Here is a 23352-nt window from a genome sequence, read left to right as displayed (position 1 = left end):
TAATGTGTATTATCCAACAAATATTGATGTCACCTAGAATAAAGAATGGAGAATGGAAAAAAGTGAGAAGACAAATAAACTTCATTAAACATGTAACAGAATCTGGCCAGTACAGGGATAGCAAATCACCCCAACAATAGAAGACACGGAGGATAGATGTAGGCTAGAAACCAAAAGGTTCAGCATGTCCAGGTTTGAAGGCTTTATGTTCCACGTCTCCCTAAAGATTACCACAAGCCCTTCACCTCTGCATAGAGGACGGAGGTGATGCATTCATTTAAAACCTACGTGGCATGCACAACCCAGATCAAATGCAGAGCCAGAAGTTGTCCAGGTTTTCGTTTTTAAAAAATAAATCAAAATCCTTAGCTCAAATTACATCTTGTGTTCGCTTGGATTTCATGCCTCCTTTATTCGAGATTCGTTTGTTACTATAATCTATAGTGTATAAATATCCAAGGAAATCCTAACATGCAGGAATAGTTAGTTATGAACTTAGTTCTTAGTTCTCTATTGTGGTTACTTCTCCTGGAAAGTAGGATAATGGAAAGGCTAGTGGTACGATCCTTGCCTATTTTGTGTAAGACAAATGTAATGGCTACTGACCGTTTTTGCTATAATTGGACAGTGTAGCATCTGAAATCCTCGAAGGAGCAGCGCACATTTTCTTCCAGGTGAAACACAAACCTAAATTCACAACTATTGCTTGTTTTTGTTAGGCGGAAAGATTTGGGGACTTTTATCTTCACAGCTGAATGTAATTTTCAGTGCTGCTTTGCAAATTAAACTTCGTTTCAGAGGAAAGACAACACATTGCCTCTTGTTGGGACGTTTTCTTACAAAAACGTTTTAAATAATACCATTTACAGTTTCATCTATGGAGAAAATGCCATGTTTAAAAGAAATATCTTTTTCCTACCAAATCATCCTACGGGTTGTTTTCAATTGTTTGGTTATACTATCAATTTTCCTCACAATTGGCCCAATATCTGATTATAAGCAGCATTATTTACTTCCCATGGCTTTCTTGCCTGAGAGAATGGATAATTAAATTCCTTCAGATTTTTTTCTGACCATCTGCTTAGTTCTGAAAGTAAAACATACAGCACAATAAAAGTCTCCAGATAAATAAAATGATTGTTTGCCAAAAATATTAAATGCTTTTTGGGAAATATTTATGAATTTGGGCAGTGACATTCTAATTCTTATGAAGAAACCCACAATGGAGAGCTAGGATTACAAGTAAGTAGCTTTTTTTCTCCCTAAACAGTTTATGGAAATATAGGACACATAGCTAAGCCCATTTTGCAACGTAGCTGATTAGTGCATCATTAATGTTGGAGTTGAGGCAATGAGGCATTTTGCAAACCCTGCAGATGCAGTGAATGGAAGCCTACTAGGGGCATACAATTGTTTGCATTTCCTCCCTCTGAACACCTTTTTTTCACAAGCTCTGTCCCCTAACCAGGCAGGGGCTGCTCCTAAAAATAAACTATTTACACACAAGCAGGAAATGTCCTCTGGTCTGTGTCCCCCTCCTTGAGGCTGCCAACCACCATTCACAGACCTCTTCCACAGGGACAGCTTCCACTTTGTGAAACTGATTTACCAGCCCCCCCCCCCCTCTCTCCCCCCCCCCCCCGAATTATCAAGTGTTGGCAAATGTTCAGTGATTTGCAACCACAATTAAAGTTATTCACCATATATAAATGTCATTCTTCTGCAGAAAGCGTTTCAGATCCCAGGGAGTGCAACTGCATGGGGCCACTAATCTTGTAATATTGGTGATTCTCATATTTTTAAGGCCCACTATAAAATAAAAGTTGCAACGGTGAATATTGAGTGTCTCAGCACAGTATGTTGCGGATCTTGACAGACTTTCTTTACTTTTCTTACACAGGATGATGTGGGCTGCTGGAGCTGTTGCAGCCATGTCGAGTATCACTTTTCCTGCTATAAGTGCTTTAGTCTCTCGAACTGCTGAAGCTGATCAACAAGGTAAACCTTTTTATTATGACCAGGGATGGATTACATTTTATCTGGGTGAAACGCAGAAATAGCTCCTTTAAGAGACACAATGGTGAAACAGATAATTTTTTGTACTTTGATAAACGTATTCAAATACGAGACACTGAGTGATTCATATAACAAACATATCAAGTAGAAAGAATACTTTTTGTCAAAGTTAAAATATAAATAGAGTATACTGGTCACTTGTACTCACAGAGACTCTAAACATATGGTATTGATATTATGCGAACTCTGACAGCAGCCAGTATTAGTGATTATCTCCAAGGTCACATACAAAAGTATTTTCAGACCCATTCAGGACAGAACTCACAATTCACATCCAACATAGCAAACTATGCCATTAATTGGCTATTTGACACCCAAAAGCACTCACTGCCAGTGGGCATGCCTACCACCGAAGATGATAGTGAGCAGTTAGCTGCAGCCACTATTACCCATTGTAATTCTGCACAGAACTGAATCTCCTGCATCAAACAGAAGATGATATATTCACATACCATAAGAACGTATCCATTCAAATTACTGATACCACATTTTCACAAGACAAATCAGAATCTGGACATCCCCCCCACCTAACCCCTCCCCCCCACCTCCCACTCCAAGTTCCTTAAAGCGCTAAAACGTCATAACAATGACAGATTTGGTGCTACGGATTTTGTGCTACATAAAAGTCAAATTGTAAAGAAGGGGGTACATTCAGAGAATAGTCAGCAAACTAGCAATTTCAATGTATGTGCGATATGCTAAATAAGATCTAATGTCAACAGTTTGCTCTGTTATGAACTTGCTGCTTCGCTTCTGAAGAGGTCATGGGGATCAGTGAAAGACATTGCAGACACGCCCCTTCGTGCAGGGGATAGGGCATTCTTGAGGGCTGGGAAGGGCTCAGGGTGAGCAATCTGCAGAAAGGACCCTCTTTTAGAAGTACATTTTACTCGGTGTTGATGTCTGCAGGCTTGGAGAGAAATGAACCAGGGCAGCAAATAACATATATCTAAATGATTTATAAGTACACAAATTTCGGATGCTCGCATCTTCTGTATTGTTCAGTACAACAGATAGTGCTATGAATGTCTATACACTTCGCAGCTCAAAAGTAGGAGTTGAGTTCATTAAAATAAAAATTCTTATGTACTAGTCCGAGGTTTTGACTTGCATGCTCTGGCAGCTAAGTCCATCTCAACAAAGCAGCTTGCCTCAAACTGCCTGTCAACATAACAGTTATGAAGTATGTATTTCTTCATGCTGGCTTGTTCTAAAGCTTTGGCCTAGCTGTAGATATTGTCCAGGAGTGTTTTCTTTTATTTTCTTCCAGTGTGGTCTTTATGTTTGAGTTTTGCTGGTGGGCTATAACAGTGTAAGGGAAAAGAGAAGCATATCTTAAATCAGCAGACCTCCATGGCACTTGAAAATGAACAGATGATGTGAGAAAGTCTCTCTTACGCAAGATTAGCCCCCCACTATTTCCCTGGTCTTGGTGTGGTTTCAAATGTAGTGCACAAGGTCCCTGCCAACCAGGTGACCTGTGCCAGTGCTCCTTCCCTACAAAAACTCCCACTTGGTACTTCTGCCCCCTGTAAGTCCCTAGTAACTGGTACCCATGGTACCTAGGGCCTGAGTGCTGGGACCATGCCACTTCTCTTGCAGCCTGCATGCCCCTGTTGAGGGTGAAAACGACAGTCGACAAGACACCCTTTCTGGGTACCTTGCCAGCTAACACTGCCAGGCAGCATAGGTAAGTTACCCCTCTAGCAGGCCTCACATCCATATGACAGAGTGCACTATACTACAGGTGAGGGCATATCAGCTTGATCAGATATACCCCTACAATATTGGGCATAATTCCCTATTATTGTAAGTGCCAGTGAAGTCCTAGAGAGAACATGGGCTGAGAACTCAACAACTCGAGTTCAACATCATCAAGATGGTTTCACTGAATACAGGAGTGATTGGCACCAAACTACTCCTTTCAGTAAACCCACACTGATGCCAGTGTGCAATTTATAGTATCTCCCTGAATCCCTACCAGCCCTGGTGTGTTTTCTGACCAGCTGTAGACATCCAGCAACCACCAGACATGTTTCTGGATCCTTTGGTAGAGAGCTCCTGCTCTCTGGGACCAGAAACAATGCACATCCTGGGCAGAGGCGTCATTCCTCCTCGAAGTACAGACGCTTCAAATGCATGTCACCTTTGTAATGCGACCCCCCCCCCCCCGCCCCTGCTGCGAGCCAGCCCCCACTATGGGTGGGAAAACCGGCAGAAAAAAAGATAGGTTTGCTCGCCTCTGCCAACCCCACCCCTAAGGTGGGAGGAAGCGAAATGAACCCAATTTCAGTCCCTGCCAACTTGAGGATGGGGACCCCTCCAGTCAAGGATGTCTATGCCCCCACCCACAGGAGGGTGGCATACTAGAGGGTGTAGTCACCCAGGTAAGGTGCACATTGGCCCTACCTGCCGCTAAAAACACCTCCTAAATTTAGTATTTAGGTGGCTCTCCTAGACCTGGACCCCAGATCTGCGATGACCTAAGAAGCAAGAAGCCGCCTGCAGCAGAAGCCCAAAGACTAAATGCCTTGGCCCCAGTCTACTGGCCTGTCTCCAGCTTCAACAACCCTTCGACCTGTTTTGCAACAACGACTTCAAAACACCTAGGAGGAATATTCCTTCAATAAAGACTCCAATCTCTCGACCTGCCCAGAAGAAATGGACCCCAAAGACTCCGGATCCAGGCGGATCCGCGTCTCCTGCCTGCTCTACACCTGACACCCGCGGCCCGAGTCTGAGTGGCACACCTGTGCAGTGAAGTCTCCACGGCGAGCCTGACCTTATGTCCAGCTTTGGCTGACCTCTCCTGCCCTCCCCAACCGCGCCTGCAATGTAAAATCCAGAAGCCCACCCCCGGCCGCGACCAGCTCCGGTTAGAAGATTCTGACATTCAAAAGCACCCCTGCACCTGAAGCCTTGGTGAGCTGAACTGACCGTGCCTCTGCAACCCCCTACATCCCATCTGCTATTGTTGGTCTCCCTCCTGCAGACTCCAGTGCCACACCTGCAGCCTCTTTGTTGACCAAAGAATCCTAATTCAAACGCATTGGGTGACTGACGTCGAACTTGAACACTGCACCCGGCCGCCCCTGTGCCGCTGGTGGTGAATGCTTGGTGCTGCTTTGTTGCCCCGTCCCCTCCTGTGCTTAATGTGAACCCCAAAGCCTAGTCCCTGCAATCGATTTGCCTACCTGTAAGCAGTGTGCCCCTAGCCGCCCCCTGTCTCCATCGGAAGGCATTGGGTTGGACTCCTATTTTGACCTCTGCACCAGCCCGCCCCTGTGCTGTGGGTGGTGTAGTTTGTTACTTACCTGACCCCTGGTCCTTGCTGACTTTTGACTCTGAAGACTGAAATTGTCAGTTCGATACTCACCTGTTTAACCGCAATACTGTTTCCCCCATAAAATAAAATTGGACAGTGTGAAAAGTTTTCTAGGTGTTGATTTTTTTTTTAAGTAAAAGATATTTTTGATTAACTAGGTACTTACCTTATTACGAAGACCTGGGTCTTAAAATAAAATACAAACCAAGTATAGTTTTACAAAAATTGGTCTGGATATCCTTGAGTCATGTGTCCATTATTGATCATGTGTGTGCAATGAATGTCTTGCAGTCCTCTGTTAGACCTAAGGCTGATCGCCCACACTAACACTAATAGAGCACTATACGGAGCCAGCTTCCTACATAGGGTGATGAGTACAATGCCTTACTAAGCACATGAAAAATTGCACAGCATTTTTCAGGTTACATAGTATGAGCCTTTGATGAGCGTTTTTAGTATAACCTTCGGTTTTTGTTTCTAACCCAGATACCATATGTTGCACACAATTTTGTCTGTGTCTGGAAAATATAGCAGTTAATTTGTTGATTCCCCCTTTTTCAGGTGTTGGGCAGGGAATGGTAACTGGCATTAGAGGGCTGTGTAATGGCTTGGGGCCAGCGCTCTACGGATTTATATTCTATATTTTTCATGTGGAACTAACAGAGCCAACAATAACTGAAAATGAACCTGGAGAAAATAGAGTCGCACAACATCATTCTCAACAGGTATTCTCATTTGGTTTGAATATTTATGCAAGATTTAGTTGTTGAACATGAGTTTTGCACGTTTTGTTTTTAAAGATTTAATATGAAAATTGCTTTAGTTTATCTTAATGTATAAATATCGAGTGCACATACTTAGCACAGAATTTGGACCAGTAAATGCACACCTTGGCATTTAAGGCGTTTCATGCTTGCTTTGTTTTTATGCTGAACACTATGGGATATATTCTAAGTCTTATATCTATATACTGTTTCAAATGGAGGCCTTTTGGATGTGATCTCACACCCAAAAAAAATGACTTCATTGATTTAGTTATAATTTCTCTGTGGGCTGCTTTGTTGTTTCTAATGAACCTTCTTAGTGTTGAGACTCTGGACACAGTCTCCAAAATACACAACCTGAAAGAAACAGTTAGTTATAGTTTCCTTACCTTAGAATTACCCCTAGTCAGGAAAGTTTTTCGTCAGCAGTCCCCTTGCTCATCGGAAGGTGGCGTCGTCGACTCTGCTTTAGTCATTCACGTCGTGGTCGCCGGGATGACATTGCGGTAGCTACATAGACGCCGCCCTCGCGCGCTGACGTCAGTTGTTTCTTTTTCCGTGCCAGCAAGCGCAGATCCGGAGATAGCAGTACCCCCTGTCATTTTTGGACTGAACTTTTTCTCGACTTTTGTCGACTTTGTTGTTTTTTGAGTCCATGGACTCCTGGTACACGAGGGATGCCTGGCTTTAAGGCTAGCGGTTCCTGTAACCGACTGATGTCGGTGACGGATCCGCACTGCGTGTGCCTCTACTGCCTGGAGCGCACCATGGCCCGAAGTGTTTGCGGAAGCGGTCCCGAAGGCTACCCGAGGCCCGGCAGTCTGCTCTGTGCCGCTCAAGGTCCCAGTCGCGTAAGAGGTCGAGGGACTGGTTGCAGAGCCAACACCATTCTTCCTCTTAAGTCTTCGCACTTGGGGTCAGGTAAATCGAAGCACAAAAAGAAGTCGAAGAAGCATCGTTGCTCTTCGACTTCTCCCCGTCTGTCGGCAGACGCATCAAGGGATGTGCGTGGTGCCCCTCCTGCGGCTATTTGAGACCAGATTGGCAGCCAGAGGAGGGTCAGGAGAACTGGGAGGGGTCAGGGGACCCTTTAACTGACCAGTTGGTGTATGAACAGGACTGGAGAGAGGAACTGGGGGAAGCCAGTGATCTGGATACCTCAGCAGACCTTGGCATGTTATCTCCTCCTACCGTGGCATGGAGGAGGGAGCGTTATACCCAGTGGTGTTGTCCAGGGCAACCGAGGCTCTCCACCTCGAGCTTCCTATGGTGGCAGTCAGGACTAACCTCCTGACAGAGGTCCTTCAACCGACAGCGAGCTCTTCGGAGCCCCTGCTGCTGTTTAATGAAGCCCTCACAGATCATCCTCATGGACAGGATGATTGCCCGACGCCACCGCCCGGCTCCGGGTGACCCCACTTTCCACTCCCAGCTCCCCACTTCTGAGAGCTTGGTGGTCCAAGCCTCCACTTCTTTAGGAGCATTCCCTAACGCACCACCAGATAGGGAATCCAAAACGCTGGACCACCTTGGGAAGAAAATGTTTTCTTCCGCCAGCTTGGGTTTTGGTTTGTAAACACTGCATGTCTATTGGGCCGTTACACCTACTCTCTGTGGGATATGGTAGTGCAGGTGCTGCCCCAGTGCCCGGAAAAGGCCCGGGCCGTGCTCTCCCGTGCAGCGGCCGAGGGGAGAGACGCTGCGAAGTTTACCATCCGCTGTGGGCTGGATACCGCCAACGCACTTTAAAGAACGAGTTCCATGTCAGTAGCCCTTCCAAGCTACACCTGGTCGCGCTTGACTGGTTTTTCCGGGGATGTCCAATCCACCCTTATGGACATGCCCTTTGATGGCCATTGCCTTTTCGGCGACAAGGCAGACAACGGCTAGAGCGCTTTAAGGACTCTCGGGCTACGGCCAGGTCCTTGGGCCTCTTCACCACCCACCCTGCGCAGTCTGCCTTCGCCCCTTTCGTGGCTACGGAAGGGTTGCCCTGCTACATCCCACCCAGAGCCACAGGCCGGCGTTGGATGTTCAGCCCCAGCGCGGCCTCGGACGTGGGAACCACTGCTATGGTTCTGGGGGCCAGCGGGCGGGCCAGTCCACCACAGCCCCCTCTGCAGCAGCCTCCAAACCCTCCTAGTCCTACCTTTCAGGGCCACCAAACGCCAGTGGGCGGCAGGATCCGCCATCACCTTCCCCACTGGCGCACCATCACGTCGGACGGGTGGGTTTTGCAAGTAGTCTGAAGGGGCTACTCACTCTCCTTTGAGGCTACCCCCTCTGTCCATGCCACCTCAGTACCATCGCATGTCGAAGGATCACCTGACCCTTCTCCAACAGGAAGTTTCAGCACTCTTGGCCAATGGTGCCATCAAGCGCTTTCTTGCACCAGAAGTAGGTCATGGTTGCTATTCCCACTACTTTCACATCAGGGGTTCCAGTCTTCCCCTACCTCGACGACTAGCTGTTAATGGCAGGCTCGCGTCTCCCACCTCCAGACTACGGCCGAACTCCTGCATTCGTTGGGGTTCTCCATCAAAGTGCCAAAGTCACACCTGACCCCCTCTTAGAAGCTCCTCTTCCCGTAGCAGTTCTGAACACAACAGTTTCTGGTTTATCCTCTCGAATAGCGAGTAAAGGCTATCATTCAGATCTTTCAGCAAATATCTATCGTGGGTTTCGGTCAGGATTACCCTCAGGCTGCTGGGTCTGATGGTCTCCTGCATCCTGCTGGTTGACCATGCCAGATGACATATGCAGGCTCTGCAGTGGGACCTGAGGTTTCAGTGGGGCAATCTGTCCGATTGCTCCAGATCTCGGAGGGCACTGCACACCAGTTTCAGTGGTGGCTCACAAACCAGGACTGGGTCGGCGACCGATCCCTCTCCCTTCTCCAACCAGAGTTCACAGTGGGGACCGATGCATCACTTCTGGGATGGGGTGGCAACATGGCTGAGGCGGAGATCAGAGGCCTCTGGTCTCTGGCGGGGTCTGGGCTCCACATCAACCTTCTGGAGCTTTGGGCGATTTGTCTTGCACTCAAAGCATTCCTTCCCTTTGTCCTGGGAAGAGTACTGAAGGTGTTGACAAACAAAACCGCTGCCATGTGGTACTGCAACAAACCAGGCTGGGTGGGGTCATGGACCCTACATCAGGATGCCCTCCACCTCTGGACATGGCTAGAACATCAGGGCATATCTCTGGTGGTTAAACACCTGGCAGGTTCCCTGAACACCAGAGCGGATGAACTCAGCCGCAGGTGCATGATGGATCACTAATGGTGTCTTCACTCGGAGGTGGTGCAAGGTCTCTTTCAGCAGTGGGGAGCGCCATGGTTAAATCTATTCGCCACAAAGAGAACTCGCATTGTCAAATTCTGCACGTTGGAATTTCCATGGCAGAACTCGCTAGGCGACGCTTTTTGTTGCGAGTGGAGTTGCGGTCTGTTGTACGCCTTTCCGCCTATACCACTTCTGCCTAGAGTGCTGAAGATCAAGCGCTACCGGTCCCAAGTCATTTTGTGGCTCCGGATTGGGCAAGAAGAGTCTGGTATCCCGAGCTACTCAACATGGCCATCGATCCTCCGACTCGACTGCCTCTTCGGGAGGATCTTCTGTCGCCGCAACAGTGGACGGTGCTCTACCCGAACCTGTCCAGTCTCCACCTCCTTGCGTGGAGATTGAGCAGCGGCAGTTGACGTCTTTTGACCTGCCTCCCGAAGTCTGCAATGTTATCTTGGCAGCCAAGCGTCCCTCCACTAAGACGGTATACCCCTGCCGATGGAATACATTTGTGGCATGGTGCATAGGAAAAGGCTATGTATCCCCTTTCAGCCCCTCTTTCTGAGGTTCTCTTGTTCTTCATTTCTTTGGCCCAGCTGGGCTCTGCTCTGGGCATTCTAAAGGGCTACCTTTCGGCCATTTTAGCCTTCCTCAAGTCCCCTGTTGTAGATAGATTCCTTAAGGACATTACTCCTCTTTTCCTCTTGTCCCCCTTCGTGGGATGTGAACTTGGTTCTTACCTATCTTATGTGCACCCCCTTTGAGCCACTACATAACTGTCCTCTCAGGCTTCTCACTTTGAAAACTGCCTTTCTGGTGGCCATCACCTCTGCACGCAGGGTGAGTGAGCTACAAGCTCTTTCTTCCAAGCCTCCCTTTCTGGCTGTCCATCCGGACTAGGTCGTCCTATGAACTAGACCTTCCTTTCTTCCAAAGGTGGTTACTTCTTTCCACATTGGCCAAACTATCACTATGCCCACCTTCTTTCCGCATCCTTCAAAAGAGGAAGTGAGGTTCCATTGTCTGGATCCAAAACGTGCACCTTACTTCTACTTGGATCGCACTAAACAATTCCGGGTAGATGACCAGCTCTTTGTTGGTTACGTGTGCGCTAAGAAAGGTCGAGCTGTGCACAAATCGACCATCTCCAGGTGGGTTGTTCTGTTCATCAAAGCCTGCTATTGTTTGGCAACGAGGGAGCCTCCAGTGGGACTGCGCGCCCATTCCACCAGGGTGACGGCAGATACCACTGCTTTGGAGGAGAAGTCCCCCTAAATCACATCTGTAAGGCAGCTACGTGGGCATCGTTGCACATGTTCACTAAACACTACTGCCTGGACAGCCAAGTCCGGAGAGACGCCTTCTTTAGCCATTCTGTTCTCCAGGACTTCTTGGTGTGAACTTAGTTCGCAGACTCACCTCTGGGGTTGATATTGCTGGGGTATCTATTCTAAGGTAAGGAGTCTCTAACTGTTTCTTTCAGATAAACAAGTTACTTACCTTCGGTAACAATATATCTGTAAGAAACAGGCGGGGGTACCTAATCGATTTGTGCATATGCTACAGCAGAAATTGTGGCTGACTTGTCAACTTAGTTTTATATATGGTCTGTTACCACATTTTTCATAGATTAAGGTTTAAAAAAATCTCCCTCTGCCAAAGATGCTAAATTTTGGTGAAAAAGTGTAGTGGCAACCGGTTAAAATATGAAACTGGTGGGGGTGTAAATCTTTGTTTAAAGTTGGACTCTGTAAGCAAGTGTAGCAAACAAGCCTGACTTTCTCCCGGAGTGTTCATAGGGTAAGGGTCTCCCCTGAGAAAAATTTGGAAAAAGAGACCAACTGGTTCATATTAAAGTGCAATTTTCACTTAAATTGACTTCAAACAGAGAAATTAAAAGGGCATTAAATACACATTCTAATACTTTTATGTGTGCCAGGCAAACATTACTTGCCTTTAAAATGTCTGCATTCACAAAAACCAAGACGTCCGAAAATTATGCCCCAATTTGTCTCAAATTGGCTAAAGAGCTATGCAAATGCAGACTTTAATCTGGGTATGCATTTTCACAATCCCTATATAGTCCAAAGTGTTTATCCTAAAAAAAACAAAAAAAAACTATTTCTTCACTTTTCATCCTGCCTCTTTTAGATAGTTTTCTAGTATGTAAAAACTGCAAAGGGGGCAGGATGAAAAACTAAGTTATACTAGTCTCAGATTCATAGGCTATCGACTGAAGAAATAGATAAATATAGGCTTATACAACAGTGCTAATATAGGCTTATACAATAGTGCTAAAGCTTAATCTACAGAGATCTTATAAGATCGGACAGAAGTTAGATTACATCAGTCTTGCATGCACAGTTCTGCAAAATCTGTAGTAATATCACTTATTAAGAGAATTTCCTATGCACATGATACTCTGCTTCTCCTTTCATATGACAACAGCTCTTTGGCTGCACAAAAAATATTTTTCAGCATGTGTGGGAGCAGTAATGAGTTGCATGTGGGCCAATAACCTGCAATGTAATCCGTATAAAACGGAAGACCTTCTGTTTGGCTAAGCCTCTAACTATTGGTGGGATAACTGTCGGCCAGTTGTACTGCCTCCACCCGTTCCCCCTGCTGAGGTGGCCAGGAATCTGGGAGTTAAATTAGATTAGTCTTTCTTTTCAATCCCAGCTATCGGCGGTAGTGGGATCTTGTTTCGTGATCATGAGGGCACTTAAGAAATGTATTTATCTGCAGCCCTTTGAGCCCAGGGAGCGGTGATTTATTCTTTTCTTACGTCTAGGTTGGACTACTCCAGTGCAAGTCACTGAGGCCTCCTGGATTATCTCCTTAAACATCTACAAGTTGTCCATAATGCAGCTGCCCACTTCTTATCTAAACTATGTTGTCATACTTTTATCTCCACCTATCTAGCTTAGCTAGCTGCCCTTGCTGCCGATTAAGAGAATTTTGTTTAAGTCTCTGATACTGGCCCGTCGTTCCTTTTTATGAGTCGGGCTCCCAGTACCTAATGGAGAAGCTCTTGTCTTATCGTCTGGCAAGAGCAGTTCGCTCCTCTAAGGCTCTTCTGATAGTAGTTCCTCGATTCAAATGCTCAAGGAAAGGGGGCTCCTCTTTTTCATTTCGCACTGCGCAAGCTTGGAATCTGCTTCCATTTAAGCTTCATAATACTCAGAATGAGTCCCATTTTCGTAAAGCCTTGAAAACTTTTGTTTATTCTAAGACTTTCCTCTAACTTGCTACCCAGTTTCCAAGCGCCGGGACACTCATCGAGTAGCCGTGTGCTATACAGATTCATTCATCCTACAGAGTACTGTTAACTAATCTCATTGTGTGCTGCCTTCTGGCACCCGACTTTTCTCCTGCAGATTAAACAGAGAAAGAGGTGCAGAGACACAGGAAAAGATTAAGCAAATGCCCCGGCGGCCCTGGTGCCAGGCTCAATGGTGACTGTGCTGCTCCTATACTGCACTGCAAATCTACTGTAGTCCATGGGGTTCCTGACCAATTTTAAGCTTCGGTCCCTGAATGTCAGATGACTCAATTTCCCTAGCAAGCGAAAACAAATTCGGCACTACCTCTTCCAGGAAGACTGTGATATTATTTTCCTGCAGTAGACGCCGATGCTTAGGCAAGACTGTCACTGCATGGCCCACCCCGATACCCTTGCCAACACTGGGCGTACACCAATTCTAAAACATTGGAGCTTGCTATCCTCTTCAAGAAGGTATGCTACTAAAGGTTTCCAGAGACCTAAGAGGACGTTTTTTGACCCTGACATTTTAAAGGGGGAAACCCGTCTTGACGCTCCTCAACCTCTATGTCCCGAACCAAGCGCAAGATACATTCCTACGAAGGCTGCTCAAAGATCAGCTGGGCACTGTCAGAGGGGACCTTGTAGTGGGAAGAGACTTCAACCTAGTCAAGGATTCTGAATAGATAGAAACACAACACATTTCCAGGGCCCGGGATCCCTGACTGGGCAACTCCGGAGTTAGCTTGCAGGCCAGGTCGACGCATGCCACTACTTGCATGCAGATGCGAAGGATTACTCTTTCTACTCACATGTACACCTGTCTTACTCCCGCATGGACTACATAATCCTCACACTCGTTTGAGGGGCCTCGATAAATGCCTAGCTATCGGATATCTCCATCTCCGACCATGTTGAACTCACATGGACCCCACGTGAGGCCTAAACACGGGGACCCCAGCTTTGGCACGTATACCCCCCAGCTCTTGTGCAACCTGGTAGACACGGGCGCTATTAAGGAGCCCATAACTGTTTATTTCGAGCCCAACAACATGTCAGACACTCCCCTTTACCCCATACAAGCCCCCTCCCCCCATATGATCTGAGATGGTTTTGAGACGACTATGAGGGGTGTCGTATCATCCATATCCAAAGTTAGGACACGGGAGGCCTGCTTGTACTAATCTCAATGAGAAGATCTGCTCCTTGGAACACTCGGACAAACAGCACCCCCAGGCTTGGGCCAAATGGCAGCTGGCGGTGCTTAGAGGTACAGCTGCTGGTGACTGGGTCAACAAGGCAGAAAGGTCCCTACTGGCACTTAAACAAAAATATTGTGAACAAGGTGATAAGGTGGGCACTCCTTTGACTTGTAGGCTATGACTACAATATGCCCACTCCCCCATCCCTAAGCTAATGACGAGAACTCCACTTAGGCTATTCCGAAGTCAGACAAGCAGGAGGACTTTAGGGCCTTTTTTACTAGAGCCTTTATTCTTGAGAAGGGAAGCATCCATCTGCCATTGGCTCCTATCGTCATGGCTGCCCCTTTCACCGGCATCGAGCTAAGTAGAGCCCTCAAGGGGCTCGTGGTCAGAAAGAATCCTGGTCCAGATGGCTTTCCTGTCTCCTTCTATAAATGTTTCCTCCTCCACCTGCTCTGGCTATACAACTCGTTCATTCATGTTACTGGCTTCGCGCCAACGCTACCTGCGGCTGAGATGACTTTTATTCCCAAACCAGGCAAGGATCATACCATTTGTGCTTCCTGTAGGCCAATTGCATTCATGGAACAAAGACGCCCAAATCTACACTAAAATGCTGGCTAACCGCCTTGAGGCACTAATGCCGGAGTTGATAGATGCTGACCAGGTCGGCTATATCAAGCATAGACCGGGCTCCGACACTACTAGATGCCTTGTTCACCTAGTTGAAAAAGTTCATATGCATAGCATCTTAAACTGCCTTCTCTTCCTAGATGCAGAAAAGGCATTCAACCGAGGTAGCTGGGCTTTCCTGCTTCCGGTCCTACACAAGGTTTGGGCCCCAGAATGATAAGTAACTTCATGGCCTCTTATGTAGCACCTACAGTCACCTACTCTTTTGCTCTTCACTGAGGCACCTGGCAGGGTTGTCCCCTTTGCCTTTCACCCTTGTGGCACTAAATACTTGACCATCCCACAGCAACAGATTCAACATCGGAAGGAGCTAGACCCCTTCTAGTGGGCAATCCAATCCATACAATACTTAGGCCTTACCATTACCTCTTCCCTCCAGACATCGTACTGTGCTAACTGGCTGCTGCTGTGCAAGGCCATCCTGGAGGACCTTTGGAGATGGTTAGGTCACATTAATGTGTTGAAAATGAATGTCCTCCGCCCTCAATACTGTACCTCTTCAAGTCACTCTCTATGTCCCTGCTGATGATATCACGCACTTGCAAAGGGACCATTGATCCTTTATCTGCAAGGAAAGCAGCCCAGCATTCCAAATAACCTTCTGATGCTGCTAGGAACCATGGGGGCCTCGCCTGCCCTAATCTTCTAGATTATTACTGGGCTGCTGATTTGCGCTACTTCTCCAAATGGATGGTCCGAGAAAGTGAAAAGCTGTGGCTTCATATGCACCCCGCATTAGGCTGTAGGCCTCTGTGGGACCTGGTCTCGATCCCAGGTTAGCATCCCCTACAGTGCATATTTAGCAACCCCAACCCAGGCATCCTCGAGATATGGGACAAATTGGTGATTGGAAGAGGTTTAACCGCTCTCTCTTCTTCTCTCTTCTTCTCTCTTCTTCTCTCTCTCTCTTCTGGAATGGGAAAGGAGTGAGTGTAGGTTCTTGCAGGAGCTACGGTCTGACCATCAATCCCTTTGAACAGGGCAAAATTGAATTTGATATTCCTGTCAAACTTCGACATCAGTATTTCCAGCTCTGCCATTGGGCCCTATTTTCCCCCGAACATTACTACTCTTCAGGTCTCATCTCCAAAACATACAGTGTCCTACAGTGGTCACGCCTACACCCCCCCATCCTAATCAAGCAAAATGGGAGAACTTCTGTCGCACGAAATCCCAAAACCCGTGGGAGCATTCCCCAGTGAGAAACCATGTATAAGCTCATGTTCTAGTGGTATAACACCCCTGCACGTTTACATGTCATGTTCCCCACAACTACACATACCTGTTGGAGATGTCACACAGGTCGGTGATTTTCAACACATATGGGGGTCCTGTCCTCCCATCACTATTTCTGGAAGGAACCAAATGGACTAATCAAGAACACACTCTTGTTCCCCATTCCAGCAGACTACTGCACAATCATCCTAGGTATATGGCCAGTTATGCTGGAGCCACAGACCCATTCTGGTTGGTACCTTGTCCATCACATAACTGGAGCAGCGGAGCAGCTCATAGCTCTGACCTGGAAAAACACTGCTGCCCCCTCTTGGCTTAGTTCACACTACTATGGTACACCTTACTCATGGAGAAAATGTCCGAAAAGATCTCGTTTTCCGAGAAGAAATGTACTTGCCTTTTGCAACCCTTGATCAACTATATGTCCTGAACGGAATACCTTTGCTTCTGGCCACCAAGTCTCTGACCCCTTCACTTGTTTGACTAACGGCTTCCTGTGGCAGCACGGTGGCGCCCCCAACACTGATGGGAAGCAGCGGGTGGGGGGGTGGTTCTCACTCCTCACAGTCCCCTCCCCTATTTACTTTCCTTCTTACTGATAATTAGTACATGCTAGCGCCGTCCCTCTCCACACTCTGCTGGATGCTTATTTCTTTGGTTTTGATGATGTTTCTGCGTTGTTGGGCCCAGTGGATTCTTGGTCAACTTGTCATGGTTCTGCCGATCAGGACCCCGTCACCCTCCCACCGTCACTCCCTCACAGCTATAGAAAGCTAACTTTAGGGGGTGGGGAAGCACATTCTAGCAGGCCCTGCCCCAGTGCTTTCATGCCAGACAGCTCAGGCACAGAGGGTTTCGTTCAATTGCCTTTGTTTTTTCTGTGGCTTTGCAGTGACTGTTCAGACCTTTGGTGTTTACTGAAGTTTTGTATATCTACACTACAATGGATTAGGTCAATTCTCAACTTTTATGGTCTCGGACACAAACCCTGATGATGAAGCCAAAGAATGTCTGTGTCTGATCCCTACAGCCTCTGTGGTGTGTGGGGTCTAGCTGCAGCCCTTTGGCTTGTAACTCCTACACCTCTATACACTTAAAAGCTAATAATGGGGAAGTGAAACTGTTTCTCTCTCTGGCCCTTCAAGACACCCTAGAAAGGTCCCACTCCCTTTCTTCAGGCAAGTCTTCTGACAGAACGAGCCTGCTAGGTGTCTCCTGGGAGGGGGGGGGGAGGGCACAGACATCTTCCACAAATCCTGAAATGTCAGGATTTAAGCTCTGTTGAGATATTGGCTGTACCAGCTCCAACATATTACTCTGGGAACCATTGCAGGACTAAATATTTGTGGCAGATGTACTATTACAAAGGAAGTAATTATAAATTGTTGCAAATCTTCGAGATGTATACGGCAGTATGAAGAATCAATAGGAATAATAAAGAAATGTATTTAGATGCACAAGAATAAGGTCCTGTGACAATCCAGAAAATGCCTTGCTAACTGATGTGTTAAATACTTAATTATAGTGGGCCCTCAGGACTGGGTCAGCCCATAAATAAGAAAGATTGGAGCATGTCCCCTAAATTTTAAAGTGGTGACACAAGTTAATTCAGAGGTCTTCTTTGGCTTGTGAGTTAATCCAAGAATTGCGATGAAACAGTTATGGTGTTACATGTAAGCAAATGAGCAATCAAAAAAGATGAGCAGCTTACACATGATTTGTTCAAATCATACGTTATCAAGGCTGAAAAAGCTGAGTTTACCCAATGAAAATGCCGAAACTTAAGGTCAATCTTCGACTTGTACAACATGTGTTCCTTATTAGGATTAAAGTACTTGTAAGAGTAGGTAAAGTATGTAATAGCGGAAGCTAAACTTCAATATTGGGATGAAAGTGTTGTGGACAAATTCAGTCCCATTGAGCTTCCAGCAGTATAGGTATTTTATTTGTAATTGTTTTGCAGATTTATGTAGCGCAAACTTGACCTAAAGGTATTGGAGTGCTTTACATGAACACCAGTTACATTACACATTCATTTTTTGGTAGGCATGGGGAGATTAAGAGATTTTTCCAGAATCACAGGATGTTGAGCTGTCTCAGACTCGAACCTGGTTCCCCAGTTCCAAAGTCGGACACTCTGGCCATCAGGTCACATCCTCTCCCCTAAACTAAGTTAGGTATTGAGTGTTATACAGTAGAACTCCTGTAGACAACTTGCTTGAGTAGACTGATCAATCGTTAATATGTGAAGGCCTTTATAAGCCGTCCAGTATAGAGGAAACCACAGTGTTTCAAACACACACTATCTTATTTATGAGGTTCCCGAACAAGTCTTCTGTTGACAGAACGGTTTGGTTGTTTTCATTGAATAAAATCAACTCTGCTTTTACAGCCATGATAAAGTCCGCTTTGGACGAAGCACGAGTCGGCTGCTCATCTTCCTCATTGCTCAACAGCCTACAAGTAACACTCTATTATCAACTGTATCATCGTCACAACCTTTCGGCATAAATAAATGTTAATCATGGACTTCCTCACAAGCCAAAGATGGACTCTGTATTAACTAGTGGCATCCCTTTTTGAATTTCGTTGAGGGGGTGGCCCAATTTTCCTTGTATGCTTAGTTGTTGCAGATACATCAGTGAGTGCTTCTCCTTGAATGCCTGTGTGATGAGCGTAAATGATAGAATCAGTGAGTTAAGTTACACATCAATTTAAGTTTAGAGCATTAAGACTTGCTTGTTTTTCTTGCAGCCCAGTAGCACATGGCAAAGCCATTCTACAATAGATAGATAATCCTAACACAGCTTGTATTGCTTTTTGAAGCAAGGGAAGACCACACACATTACCAAAGGCTCTGGAACATTATGAAGGATATAGTTATCTTATGGTGATTTAACTCCCATCTAACAAGGTCTTTCCCCTTACGATCCTTTGGGTATCCCTAACAAAAAGTGCTGGAAATGTCTGATAGCAACTTCAAATACAGAGCATTGTTTACCCACACCCCATAGATATGTGCAAGTCATATGTGACCCACACCACCAGTTTCCTTCCAGTTTGAAAAAGGAGCCAATTGGTGTGTGTTTTCTGTTCAATTGCGTGTGGGTCGTCGGAAGAATGTTGATAATGGGAAAAGGCTTTAGAACTAGGAGTTACATGTTTGCTAAAAAAGGTAACATTAACACAGAGGAATTTGGAAGATTTTAGACTGGAGTATAATGTTGGCAGAATGTTTGGGGAGGGTAGCCACCTAACATTTTCTTCCAGGTGAATGCCACTTGACGATTAGTCAAGGTAGAATTTGCCCCAACATTGAATGTATCAAGGATGATTCATGTTATCATTTTTTAGGTTCTTCAGCAATAGATCTCTTATAGATTTGCAGAGGGTGGTGGCTGGTCCTGAGGATGGCACTGGGAGTTATTAGTCTCTGCTGAAGGTTTTGCAGTGTGCTTGTTGTCCACCTGCCTTCTTCTCAAGTATTTCCATCTAGAATCTTGGGGTAAAAGGACTCTCTTGCTGTGAAAGACTTGAAGGCCTTCAATGGCTTGAAAATAAAGTCTATCTTATACCCCTTAGATTGCACTCAGTGATTTGTCCATGACTGTCATAAATTTAAACTGCTGGAAGAACTCAGACATTGTGGATATTAGCAAATGGAAAACTATAACTGTATATTGGGCTAAGGGTTCTCCAGTCCTATGGCTTTAACCATAGTGAAATCCACATCGCCGGAAACATTATTCATGGTCCTGGCGGGTGCCAATGAGATCACTGGATATCAGAAATTTCTGCTCAAAGCTTCCTTGTGCTTTTTTTAGGCATAGTTAAGGGGCAAATTAGCATAGCGTTCAAATTTGTGACAAGGGTGAAGACCATTGTTGGCCATGATGGTGCTGGCATTATTCTGTTCACGTCAAAAAGAGGGAGACTTGCTCACCTTAGTTCTTTGCCTATTAAGGGTTTAATACGCGTAATATAAAGGTACTTGCATATGCTGAAAAATAATTCACATCCATGGAATTATTCTTAGTTCACCTTCTCTTGCAAACTTATTATGGCTTTGAGTTCCATTTGGAGCAGGTGCATATAAGCATTGTGTTCACAACATATCTGTTTTTAATATCATCCATTAGATATTATTGAAAATGCTTTGATTCATAGTAAAGACCAGTTAGAAACTTTAACTGATTTTAGTGGCACTTACTTCATCAGTAAATTAAATTGAAAGCTTATAAATACTATTCTTTTGCTTCGAAGTAAAAATCATAACCATGTGTGATCCGTCTTGTCGGATGACTTTGGAAGGCATCTTAACAAAAATAGCTGTATAAAAGAGACTTGCTTACCAACTGTAGAAAGTGAGTGATAGAATACTAATATAGACCATTTAGCTTTTTTTTCCAAAATATGGATTCTATTTATAGTGATGCTAGTGTATGCAATAGCATTACATAGTGTATGCGTAGTCCACATAAAGCTTTAAAAAAAAATCTGGGTGTTTTCTGGTGGAGAGAATTTAAGTAAGGAAAATAAATTTGAATAACCGAAATGTTTGTAAAAATGCATAATCACATGTTTTTTCCCCCTCCAGAATTCCATCATTCCAGGACCACCATTTCTATTTGGTGCATGCTCCGTGTTGTTAGCTCTGCTTGTTGCCTTGTTTATTCCTGAACACACGAATCTGAATGCACGTTCTGGCAGTTGGAAAAAGCACTGTGGTAGCCATGGTCACCAGCACAGTCCTCAGGCCCCTGGAGAGGCCAAAGAACCCTTATTGCAGGATACAAATGTATGACAGCAATCTGTTTGTAATGACTTAATTTTATTTCTTTACATCTGCAGTTTCTGGATGTACAACCAATTCAGAAGGAAATTTTCTAAGGTGGTCCTAAATTTATTTAAGCCTGGAAATTTTGTAAAAACTGAAAAAAGCTAAAATATCTCCAAAGATGTTATGACTAACTCATGTTTTGTCACAGTTAATGTTAAAAATGCACTTGCCATTGTAGCTTTAGTCTCATGCTGTTATTATATCGCTGCATATTACAAAACAGACTTCTACGTCAGTCTAGGGGGGTGTAAAAAAGATTCTAGTATTCAGCATGTGTTCCTGCTTTAATTTCTTACAGCATAAGTACTACATATATGCTTTGTTTAGTGCAATATCATACATCTTAGTGGTGTGAGACGTAAACCCAGTTATTTCCTCGTGCACTTCTATTCCTGCCCTGTATGTTGTTGACTTTGTACCCAAGAGCATAAATGAACGTTATTGATCTACTCATGCTCACTGCCACAACCAACAACAAAATCCTGTTTACTTGATTAAAAATAATTTGCTATTAGAATAGGTACTCTAAAAGTGCCACTGTCCCTTGGTTTGAAAATTATTAAAATGCACAAGAGTTTTCAGATCAAAGAAAACTGCCAACATGAAGTAACTACAGCAGGACATTTTCTATAGGGCAATATTTATTATTGCTACTCTAACGTATACGACTTTGAATCTACCTATGGTGTCTCAGAGAAATATGTCTACATGCCTTCAGTTCATGGTGAAAATAGCCAGTTGAAAGCCTTAATGTCGAATGCACTCTTAAAATAAGGAGGAAACTAATCTCTTGGTTTTTACTGTTTCTTAGAATCACTTTGGCTGTTTTTCTTTAATTTGAATCTCATGAAATCATGTTTTGAGCACTTGCAGAACAGTATGTCAAATTTTTAAGTGCATTACAAAGCTAATTTATCATATTTTGAGTAGCATGTATGCAGTCTTGAAAAACTTTCAGTTGTATTTGAAGTTAGCGGGATGGTATTGAAAGATGAACAATTGGACTTCTGCTGTTGGCTCCTACAGTTCTGCTTTCTTAATTCCAGTTTAATACACAAGTTACCACTATGTTTTCGTATAATAGTACGAATCTTAAAACTTGAAGCTAAAACAACTGAAATTGAAGTGTATAGCCTTGAAAATGTCAGTGGCCTTTCAGGATTGTCATAGCCTCACATATAGTTTTCAGAGCTAATATTATAGTCCTAAATTTTAGGACCTTAGTAAAGACAGCTTTATACAGTTACTGATGTGAATTTCTCTAAAGGTGTATATTTTTGTGTCCAGGTATATTATTTAAAAAAAGGTGTTGCTTTGTATAAATTGTGTATAAAGTATTGTATAGTTTAAAACGGTTTTTTTGTTTTGTGGTTAATGCTCAATACTTTTTTAACTTTAAAACATATATCATAGATGAAAAGGAGCAGTATAATGTGTAAATATATTGTTAATAAAACTGACTTTTAAACAAGACTTAATCATTGAAATGGTAATGCCACAATGTGGTTTGTAGCCTATTTGAATTAATCCATTCTAATTGAATGGGAAAATAGTTCCAGTTCATTGCTCTTTGAATTTAAAATGCTTATCTTCTTTTTGAATGTAGTAAAATGTGGCACCTTGCGGCCACTGTAATACAATAATAATTTTACGTTTTTATTCTTTTTTTTTTAATGCACTATTTTCAGACTCCGCCTTCTGTTAACAGTGACAACACATTTCCTACCCATATAAAGTTTGAAAACCTTTGTCCAGTGGTGGCTTCTGTCCACTTTTTAATGTGCTGTTTAATGTCTGCATCCACGCATTTACAAAGGTGAAGAGGCATGGATACTCTATTATACTCCCACCTAATGTTTCAAATCTAATAGTTTTGAAGTACATTTGTGGAGCTGTTTGAACAATGCTCTACTGCTCCTTGCTAGTTCTGACAAGAGACAGTCTTTTAAAGATTGAAAGTGTGAATTTCTACATCTGCTTTTCTGAAAAAAAGCTTTTGTTGCCTCCCAGATGTTCAAAAAGTGCATTAACACCTTGGCTGCTTGAGATGATCTTCTGCTGTGCTGGGCCATAATAGAAATGGGTGTGAGCACGGAAGGGGTTAAGAAGTCACAATATTTTTTGTGTTGATTTATAATCCAGATGATGCTTTATTTTTATGGCATGCCCACTGTTTTATTCTCGATTTTACACATGGTAGATATAAAAACACATTTTAGGTCTATATGGAAAATGCCAGCTTCTATGGCCATCATGTAAACCGTTAATAAAATGTATGGATTAACTGTTAACATTGTGATTTGTTAATAGGGTTTGGGTTCTATTTTTATATCCAAGTAGACTTGCCATGTTCATTATTTCAAGTTAACAAGCAAGCCTGTTGTGGAAACAATTAGAACCTGATTGTACATTATGCAGCATTACTTTACTTTCTAGATGTGCAAATCAGTACTAAATGAGGTATAATATCCTTAATTCAGACACAACTGTGTTCTTGTGACCAAATGAAATACTGGAAGCTCAAAGTATTGCACAAATTGTAATACTATTTCTTTCCTTCAAGTCCACTAACCATTCCTGATCATAACAGCCTCATCACTGACTTACTCTTTTTTTTTTTTTATACTGTCATTCAATCCTTGTTTGTAAATTTCAAGTGCGGTA

At 44.2% G+C, this 23352-nt stretch overlaps 1 protein-coding gene across 1 annotated transcript in view; it reads left to right on the top strand.

The window, feature by feature from the left end:
• SLC71A1 (solute carrier family 71 member 1) overlaps positions 1-22156 on the top strand; it is a 290205-nt gene extending 268049 nt beyond the window's left edge. Inside the window, exons 10-12 of the mRNA XM_086954554.1 lie at positions 1901-1998; positions 5963-6126; positions 20446-22156. Coding sequence (XP_086810680.1) covers positions 1901-1998; positions 5963-6126; positions 20446-20652 — 469 coding nt within the window. The 3' untranslated portion in view covers positions 20653-22156. The remainder of the gene's footprint in view (positions 1-1900; positions 1999-5962; positions 6127-20445) is intronic.
• Positions 22157-23352: the final 1196 nt, after the last annotated feature.

This window comes from Lissotriton vulgaris, chromosome 1_1 (assembly GCF_964263255.1).
Source record: "Lissotriton vulgaris chromosome 1_1, aLisVul1.2, whole genome shotgun sequence".
Lineage (NCBI taxonomy): Eukaryota > Metazoa > Chordata > Amphibia > Caudata > Salamandridae > Lissotriton > Lissotriton vulgaris.
Note: the sequence above shows the minus strand (reverse complement) of the source record. Positions and strands in the feature narration are given on the sequence as shown.